The 10,508-nt window shown below is 34.1% G+C and overlaps 1 protein-coding gene across 12 annotated transcripts in view; it reads right to left on the bottom strand.

The window, feature by feature from the left end:
- FUBP1 (far upstream element binding protein 1) overlaps positions 1–10,508 on the bottom strand; it is a 41,461-nt gene that overhangs the window by 14,348 nt on the left and 16,605 nt on the right. For 4 of the 12 annotated variants that reach the window (XM_085298161.1, XM_085298165.1, XM_085298166.1 and 1 more), the window contains 2 exons: positions 5,983–6,128; positions 855–4,432 (listed from right to left, as the gene is read on the bottom strand). In XM_085298161.1, the coding sequence (XP_085154287.1) occupies positions 4,394–4,432; positions 5,983–6,128 (185 nt within the window). In that variant the 3' untranslated portion in view covers positions 855–4,393. Of the gene's footprint in view, positions 1–854; positions 4,433–5,517; positions 5,612–5,982; positions 6,129–10,508 lie in introns of those variants that run through there. The other 8 variants (XR_014894963.1, XM_085298162.1, XR_014894961.1 and 5 more) reach the window with 7 other exon arrangements.

Raw genomic sequence — 10,508 nt, 5'->3', positions numbered from 1 at the left:
CATTTGTTGTTTTGTTTCAAATAGCATTAGTTTTTATAATGCAGACTTGCATTTAAACCATTAGACTGTAATCAACCTATGCAGCTCCTAATCCAAAACTAAACACAATCTCAGTAAGGCTTGCAGTAAAGTATTAAAATTTGCTTATAAAAAAATATATATTTTTCCACTAATAAAAAGATACATGAACAGTTGGTGACAAAATATGGGACAATCATCGTGAATTTCATAGGAAGTAAGCTTTAAAATAGAAGTATTATATGGAAGTGTCTAGTTTTTCAACCTTCATTATCTCTTGTTTCAATAGACTTACTGCTGCATCTCTAAACATTGTCTGCTTATGTCTAGCATACTATTTTTCTCTAAGACCTGTTGATATCACTGCTAATGCCATTCATTATGCCTAATATCTAAATGGTTCAGCTTAGGCTTCTGTAAGAGTTCTTTCACAAAAGAAAAAAAATTTAAACTGAAGAACACATGTAGAGCATTATCATAAGACAGCAAAGCTGCAGCAAATACACAATCACTTCTAAAATGATTTTTGAGGTTTTGCTATGACTCAATCTGCTGACTGCTCTTCGTACAAAGTTATCTCATAAAAATTTCTTTTGCCTCAATACAATAATTATAGATTCTGAAACATCCTGAAAAAACTCATTGATAAGCTGTATGACGTTTTGAGTGAATATTTATCTTAACAGCAGTATTAAGAATATATTTTACTTCATTTCATGTGGGTGATGTTCATTTCACATAAATACTAGTTGTTGCTATATTCAGTTTTTCTGAAGCTGTAATTTCAAACTAATGAATGCAGGGGTAAGAGCATAAAAGAGACAAAAGCATTGCTATTATTATCCATCAGTTTACATTTATTGAGAAAAACCATACAAAAAAACATTATACAGTTAACGTGTACCCATATTACATACAATATCAATGCAAGCTCAAAACCACATTTTTGTAAAGCATTCAATTTACCTCAAGTCCAAGCTGCATCTCCCTAAGACACTGTTCCCATCACAGTTGCCTTTTAAAGCCAATCTTCTTTATACACACGGGTAGTTTCTGCAGAGAACACTTTTCTCAGGACGAAAATGCATTTCACATGCACGCAAGAGAAATATTTGTGCATACATAAGAGTTTTATAAGSTATTACTATGGAAGAGGGAATCCTGTCAACTGTATGCTTTCTGAAAGGCCCAGTCCCCCCCTTCCTCCCACCATGTCCAGAAAAAAAAGCAAAATAAAAAGCTTTTAGCATGCAATGGAAAACTTAAAAGCTACTTTGGAAGGGAATAAAGTAGAAACAGTTGCTATCATCCAATAAAATACCACTAGTAAAAAGATAAAATATTTCAAGAGAGACTGTGCAGTGAAAAAAATGATACTGTCTGCCTGAACATCTTAAACACATGGCATATGATCATGCTAGATAAAATATTATCCACCTGGTATTTTATTTCATGTCCTGTCTTAAAGTATATGCTGCAGAGAGTGGTATGAAAATGCTTTTCCTACTTTGAACATTATGCTTCCTTTTTTAAGTTTTGGTACTCTTCACATTCTACTTAATTTGTGGGACTCCAGGGAAGAAAAAGCAGGAAACTTCAAAGACACCTTTGGGCAAGTTCATTATACTACCAAGAAAGTCCAGGTATCTTACTGGATCAGGATAACTTCAGTAACATATTTTCTGTTCTCCCAAGAACGGTGAGTTTGGGGACAGAGTTGAAAAATAAACACTACACTTTAGTACAAAATAGCATGTCTGTAAACTCTGCAGTGAGCAAGCTGAAAATCAGTATACCTCAAATGCTACATACTAAGGCAAGTTCATCTCATCTTCCACACTCTAGCTTTTTCTTCTCTATTTCCTCCCACTGGCTAAATTTACAATTAAAAGGCTGTTAGGATATTTTAGGAACAACAGTTGTAAAAAAAAAAAAAACCCAGCATGTTAAAAGAAGCGAACAAATGACTCACCCCAACACTAAATTCACAGTATCAAAATCCAAATGGTACACACCTAACTTTCTCTTGTCAAAAATGAATCCGAGTAACATATTAAGCAATAAATCATCAAATATCAATTGRCTTGAGAAACTGGAGTACAACTATTAATTTAGTTCAAAAAGTCAAAATACCTAGCTTGACTGTTTAGAAGAATATAAATTAGAATATATGGTTTATATTATTAAATCACAGTTAAAAAAACTTAACAGATTATGGAACAGTTATGGTCAAACAAATAGTACTTTAAAGAATGAGAAGTGATCAAAACAAAAATTATACCCTATACCAGTATGTATGGGATACATTTCAAATCTGTTATGTTTTTGCCAATTTTACCTTCTACATGGAGCCCTTCTATGGTCCATGCTCATCGGCTCACCAATGGCATACACTCAAAGGATTCCTCTTTATTGGTAGTAACTATCTCAGGACCTGATTCTATGAGCTATGATTTGGTGCTTGCAGCATCTTCAGCACTGTGTGTGAAAATGAAGGCAGTATTTTTGAATATTTTTCTTTCATGTACAGATAAGCAGGACTTTTGAAAGAGGAGCAGCATATTTTAGAAACAGAATAATCAACAAAAAAGACTGAATAGATGCTGCTTTACTTCAAGCTAAAAAAAACCGAAACAAACAAAAAAAAAAGAAAGAAAGAAAGAAAAGAAAAGAAAAACCCCAAATCCTGTACCAGACCATCTAAGACATACAAACATTTTAAACTGGCAAAATATACAGCAATTCAGTTAAAATATCAAGAAACAGGAAACACTGACTGCTATATAGATAAAATATTATTTGCTGCACTGTTAACATTGGTGCACATGCTTTTTCAAATAAAACACACTCCTCTGCAAAATTCTAGAGTCTATTTTCCTACCATGTCAAGTATGAATAAGTGAACTGAATTATCTAAAGATTCCACTAACACACTATAACTGTAAGACAAGTTATCAAGTTCAGTGATAACAACAAGTTATATTCTTTAAAATTAAGTCTCACTCGTCGAGTGGGAATAGTGCCCTATTATAAAAAAAAACATTTGTGAAGGCTGTTGACATTTCTAACCAGTCATTCCTGCATATTTTTAACGGTTTTGATTCTTTAATTGCAACAATTAGCTAGTTGAGAAAAAAGTAACAAAAATGACTTCTTTTGATTAAGCTTAAATTACTGCAATCTACTAATCTTTTCTAAAAAAGATACATATTTACCTAGAAATATAAACAGTTGTTTAAAAACTTAAGACTTTCCACTGAAATGGAACCGTGAGTAACAATGCATTTGGGGGAAAGCAGCTGATTGCTTTTCAATACACAACCACAAAGATCTCACAGGGACAACATTAATGTACTGAAATATATTAATTTTATATACTTCCTTAGGTTGTGCTTACCTGTTGCTTTTTTGCAGCAGAACCTAAGGTGGAAGGTCTGGGAAGGCACTGTGAAGTATAAATAATTGCACTGTTTGCAATTAATAAGATTTTATACCTTAAATGAATCAAAATCAACAGCCTCCATTTTGTGAATGATAAAGAATTCAGTGAATTTAAATTTTGCTCAGTTTAGTACATAATAAATGCACCATTCTACAAGGTTATCTACAGAATACCATGCAAAATATCTGAACTATTAAACTTCATACCCTACACTAAAGATAGCAAGTATCATCCTAGCCTTTTTTAAACTACCAGAATAATTCCTAATTTTAAAAGGGATAAAAATAATTCCTTCTTTCTACAGCACAATACATACATTGCTGATTACCTGAATAAGACTACTTCAGTTGTCAACCTTAACTTTTTCTCTGTACAGCCACACTAAAAAGTTCATTCTCAAAACAACAAAATGGTATTCCAAAAGATAAAGCAAGTAACAGTTATAAAATTATTTTAAAACATACCTACATCACTACGTATCTGCAAACTGAAGAAAAACACAACTCCTGTCTAACAAGTGTTTCCAAAAGAATTCAATGTTACAATATGCATACTTAAATACACTGAATAATAGAGCTCTGTCTCAGGTGCACTAATGAAAAAAGACTCAGATAAACAGAAACATGATTTTCTTTTGCTATTGCTAAACGTTTCAAGAATACTTACCCATAAAGCTCACATTATGTGTATAGATAKATATATATATAWATATGGCACACCTATGTTTCTGAATTAAGAAGCAATTACAATTTCCTAAGATAATCAGCACTGTATTCCAACATAATAGTCACACAAGTATGGCATTTTCATTATGTGGAACATTGACAAAAAGATACTGTTGCAGTTCATCAATTTGTCATTCTGATGTACTTACAGTGCAATGCTCCTTGAAGGAACAATCAAGGATGATACACAGCACAGTCCTCCTCACCCCTATAGAGCTAGTTCTATACTGGCTGGATCAAACCTGCACTTCAACAGACAATGGCAAGACAGACTGTATTGCATGTAGTCTAATATATGCAAAGAGCCAATAAATATGCAAAGAGCAAACACAGGATTTCAAGAGAATCAGATTTTTAGTATGAGCATTAGAGTAATAAGAAGGTTCAAGTATATAAAAAAAATCATTTGATTCAAAGACTGGTCTTGAGTATTTACAAAACAGAAATTATCTGCTCTGCAGGATGTTCTCAACCGCTCCCCAACACTCAAACAAAACAGCGTTTCAAGGACAGATGCAATTTTTGTAACTACTATGCATACCACAATGRCCTTTCTACACTGAATTTCGAAGTGAACTACTTTAAACTGAAGGCTTAAGCACAAACACTTAAATTTTATAACTAGTCTGAAGAATCCTTAAAATAGTTATGCAGGAACAGTTTTGAAGTCAAATATTCAATTAAGAACAAAAATAAACTGTTAGAGCAGCTGTACAGGTCTCAAACAGTGGTTATGTATAAAAGGAAATTTCACTGTTAATGCAACAGAAGTATGCCAAAAATCACCTTCTTAAACACATGCAATCTTTAATCAAATAGAAAGAAAATTAAGATATCAAGATTACTGGTGCTAGGCAGCAAAATACAATGAATAAAAGAGATCCTCCATCTACAACTACTCTGCAAGAGGGGAAAAACATGCTAACGACAAGTTTTTAAACCTAACAAGTTTTATGAAGGGCAGAGGGAAAAACAAACCAAAAAACCTCAATTGTGTACAAGTACCTTAATTTGGCATTGCAAATCAATCCTATAATTTTTTGAATATCCACATATCCAACTTACCGACACAGGAGGTTTCATATTATTTATTGTAAAGCACAAAACAGGCATTTTAAAAGTGATAAAGTATACATTGAAAAAGTACATTTATATCACAAAGCATTGACCACATAATAATTGCAAATACATTTGCTGGAATGTGTACATCTACACTAATACTAAAAACAAACCATTTTTCATTTCTACACAGAAATATTACCTCCTATCAGTAGTGATAGATATTTTGTACATTTTCAAAAACACTATTTTTTAACCAAACAAAATTAAGATCTTCATCAAGGCGTCTGCATCCATACATTTAACAAAGGTTTTTTCCCCCACACAATGAAGCAAATACTGTATTGTCCACTTCTTATTATTGGCCCTGTGCAGAAGAGATACATAAGAGATACACAAAAAGTTAAAGAAAATCCTTTAAATCGAGCTAACTCAGGAGTGAAGCCTTTAAGAAAGAAAAATTGGTTAATGTAAATGGTGGTGGCTTCTTGCATGGTTTTCAAAACCCTGGGAGGAGAAAGTTTCTTTTTTTAAAAAAAAAAATCAAAATCACCAAACGTATGGACAGAACTCAAGTTATCAGGTAAAGCAAAGTCATTTATTAATTATTCTGATAGTTATTTTGCTAGAAAAAAAAAAGATGCATACTCCAAAGGTAACAAAGCAGGAGACATGCAAAAAAATATCTATAATCACTGAAACAGAAGCCAGCCAAAAAGTACTTAATAAAATTTATACCTGTGGTGCTGGAGGATGCTGTGGCATTCCCTGTGGGCTCGTCTGGGCGTAATATGCTGCCTGTTGTCTGTAGTACTCAGCCCATGCTGCACTATAATCTGGTTGACCACCTGGCGGAGCCCCAGCAGGCGCAGGAACTGCTTGACCTGCAAGTAATTAAAATTATTTAGCATAGCTTTGTTGCTGCAATAAAGGTGAAAAAATTAAAAATAATCCCACCGTTAACAAACATTACCTTGCTTTTTGTAATAGCTTCCCCAAGATTTTGAATAATCTTGTGGCTGCCMTTTTTGGCCTAACCACTCTCCCTATTTTAACATAATGATTCCTGTGTAAGGAAAAACTGAAGATGCATAGGAAGGACAGGTGTTTCCACCTTCCTGAATCATGTTCCAGAGCAAAAGTCTTTAAGCATGCTAGTTGAAACTAACATGGAACAAGCAAATTAAAATACAGGTCAACAAGGGAGATCACTTTTGTTCATCTGCCTAGACTGACCTTTACTTCATTGCACAAGCTGCATTAARTAATTCACCAGACACTAATTTATTAACTCTCCTAATTTTGACATCCTTTATGTAAATCCTGGATTAACACAGATTATGGTTTTTTTTGTTAACCCTTTTTTCTACCACAGACGACAGTCCTGCAACTTCTCCTTCAAACCCTCAACTCAAGTTCCAAGCCTCTAGGAATGACAGTACATATACATGGAGCACTAGACTTATAGTTGACAATTGCCAGCCTTTCTAACAAAATCATATTGCAACATAAAACCTTTATAAAGATGCTAAAATAATACATCAGGATTCTATCCAAAAAATATTACAGCCAACATTTAAAACCTCAGCCATTCTATTAACCCGAGGAAGGTTTGTCCCTGACATCTTTGCTTTTGTCCTTTTTCTTGATTCAGAGACATGCAACRCATTCTAGAATCACCAACACCTTATTTGTTAATTCTTATGTCAAAAGCTGCTTTGCCAGTTACCACTGCAAGGATACTCATAACTATTTGCTACTTAAAATTACAAAACACTGTAAAATACAAAAATACGGCATCTCAATCTCAAGGAGTTAAAACTGTTATTTTTTTAAAAAAAATAAAGGTCAAGATTAGGATACTACAGTAGGAAAAAAGAACAAAACACCACACCCAACCACACTACTACAAATAAACAAATCCAAGTAAAATGGAAAAGTGCAAGCTGCACAATTCCAAGATAGGCATCAAATCTGATCTTCTGTTATCAAAAAAGGGGCAGCTTCCTAATGAGAGATGGCTCAGTTTTCAGTCCAGATTGAAATCACCTCACCTTGGAAAGGCCAGCAGTTGTCAGCTTTTAAGACTGAAGACCACTGAGGAAGCCCATAAAGAACAGGAATATCAAAACATTCTAGCGAACTGCTGTCTAGGATATCAGGTGTATGCATTAAAAAAAAACACTTCACACAAAATATCAGCTACTCACATTCTTATTTACATACATTTTCCAAATCCTCAAAAAACATGTTAGCAAAGAGTCTGGACATATGGCAAAGCACTATCCTAAATGCTTCCACTTTCCAACTATGTATGTAATTTACATAGTTAGGTTTTCAACTTGCTCTGTAGATATTATTTGATCAAAAACCAACAAAACAAAAAACTTTTCCCTCAGTTTATGGATTACAGAGTAAAGCAACTGTTGTCATAGAAAAACTAACTTAAATTTCCTCAACTCTTAAAGAGCTGAAACCACATAATGTCTGATGTATGAGCAACATGGGAGGATTTACACTTCCAGAGAATAATTTTAACCAAAATGGTCTTTAATAGCATTATACATTTCCCAGAATACATTTTTTTGCAAGTTCAGTATGATRTAAGATCACAATTCCATCTGCAAATTAGTAGTGATGCCTGACATAAGCTATGTCAAAGCTATGGCTTTTTTTGTACCTTATGACATGAGAAACTTCCAGCATTTAAGCCGCTACCCCAAGGTAGTGCTGAAATTCAAGTAATATATCAAGTATAGAAAATTGGATGTCTATTGAATTTCTTTTCTTGAATGGATTCGGAAAAATTTGAATATTTTAGTTGCACTGCTCCCCTACCAAGTACAGCAAGCAATTCTGAGCCTGCACGTGGAATTCAGCAGCTTGCACAAAATCGCCTCTTAGTGTTCAGAACTGCATGGAAGCAGTACATGCTCATCAACATCCAGATTTACCTGGAACACCTTATTGAACAAGACAGATAAGCTACATACATGGGAATATAAGAAACAAAATACTTCCCAGGAGAGAAAAACCGCATGATTCTACAGTTCTTCCTTTACTCAATCATGAGTGGTGATTTTAGCAAGGAAAAAGCTTTTCTTTTCCCCGTCATACTACAGTTGAGGAATTACTAAAGAACACTTCCACTATTTTATTATGGAATCTTTTAATTAAAGGGCCAATTCTACCCATTTTAGAAAGAGTTTAAGTGATAAGCATACAAGCCTCTATGATGACATATACATCATTCACTAAAATCTGACTTCATGTTTAGTGGAAACTTATCTGTGGGAGCTTTGTAGGCTCCAATTATGCAAATCTCTTTCAACTCTTGTAGGAAAAAAAATAGTATATCTTTAATTGAAGATAATATCTATGTCTTCAAAAGTTAAATTGAAAGCAGTGCTCTCATTAGCTAGTAATACTGAAGGGAATTTGAAAACAATTTTTTTGTGCATTTATGGAGTGCCAAGGAAAGAGAGTTCAAGTCACCTACAAGATCCATGAACAGAAACAGTGTGTGAAAGTAATTTAATTGCTTAAGTCTTTAATTTTCTTATTTTAATTGTACTTAGTACTCGAGCAATATTTCCAGAATAAAAAGAGAACCTCAAGAAGAAGATGGATTTTGCCACTATGTTTCTGAGTTGGAAACAGGTTATTTTCATGATGCTATTGCTATATACAGCCCCTTCAATGCAAAAACAAACAAAAAAACAAACCAACTTGTTTTCTGTGATATTATACCAGTAGGAAGGCACTCTAAATCAGTATTTTTATATTCTAGAATAGAGAGGAACATATGCATTTTTATCTATTATTTTATTTTTTTTATGCTTTTGATGMACTATTTAATAGTGCTTTAGGATTTTGGGGTCATTCACACCCAACAGTCTCAAAATTCTACTTGAAAAAAATCTCAAGTGCCAATTGCAGTATCACATSCAACTTGCTCAGTTTGGTACTACTGATACTGAAACTTGCCACATGGATTAGTAAGGCTCATTTTCTTCAGCAGCAAAAATAAAACTACTTGGGCCTTGGAAGTTGAGGGAGTTCGGTTCTCTGTAACAGCATAGATAATCGCACAAGCAGCTGCCATTAGAATTCTTATCTGCACTGTGAAAAAAAAATCTCAAATTCTGTCCAAAGATGTCCTGTAATTCCTACCTTTCTCCTTCTGCAATTAGTTACTGGGGACATGAACATTACAGCATTGCAGGAAGTGCAAATAATGCAAATTGTGTCTGAGAGCCTAAAGGCCATAACAACTCGCAAAGTGCCTCTCTCGATTTGTTGGCTAGAAAAAACACTACCTAAAGTTGATTTGAAGCTAAATGGGGAATCTTTGCCTTACAACCTCATTTCTTCACTTCATCCTCTTTAAGTGTATCTTAGCAGAAATGGTACCAATCATCTCAATTTTTAACATTCTGAAGAAGCAGAAAATTCTTATGCTTTACATATCAAGTTATAAAGATCCAAAMATCAAGACTTCTTCCAGGGAAAGGACCTGATTTAAACTAGAACAAAAAAATGAAGCTCAGAACTGCTTTTCTTTTTCCCTCTCACTGATTTGCTCTATTGGGTTTTATCTATTGTATATTTTAAGAGCAATTCTTTACATCTCTCATTGCCTGCCTCTTTTTGGCTCATACTCCTTTTGGGACTCAATCCTCAAAACTCCATCTCAACATCTTTCACTAGCTGGTACATAACCAGAAAAAACACAGGCTGAAGTAACCCAGACTTTCCCTTCCAAAAGTGACAGCTTACAGCCCTTGTCAACAAATTTAATTATTCTTAAAAAAGCAAAAGCCTTAGTACTTTGTGTTTAAGAGCATGGGCTGAACTAGCAGAGGCATTAAAAAAAGTAGTTAACCAGAAGAGAAAGAATGGAAAGGCCAACAAAAATCTTAAGAGTGTTTGTAGGCTCCATTGTAATTTTCATAGTCTGACACACAATTCTTGAAATAAAATGTTTTTTCCTGTTTATCACTTCTGCTAGGTTAAAATAAAGAATAAAGTCAGTATGCTCTGGCAAATGGTCTGGGATCAACCTGGTTGAATATCAAAAGTGTAGTAAAACATACTATTCATCTTTGCTCCCAATTCTTCTGGGGGAGTGGGTATGGGGGGGGGGGAAGGGGGAGAGGACCACACCCAAACCAGATGCTGCTGTATGTCTGGCCAGACAGACACCAGAAAAAGCTCAGGTATTCATAATCTCACTGGTATAAAAATCTAAACCACCAGCAATA

The sequence above is a fragment of the Rhea americana genome, unplaced genomic scaffold (genome assembly GCF_003343005.1).
Source record: "Rhea americana isolate MKP2758 unplaced genomic scaffold, rheAme1 scaffold_136, whole genome shotgun sequence".
NCBI lineage: Eukaryota > Metazoa > Chordata > Aves > Rheiformes > Rheidae > Rhea > Rhea americana.
This window is presented reverse-complemented; position numbering and strand designations above follow the sequence as displayed.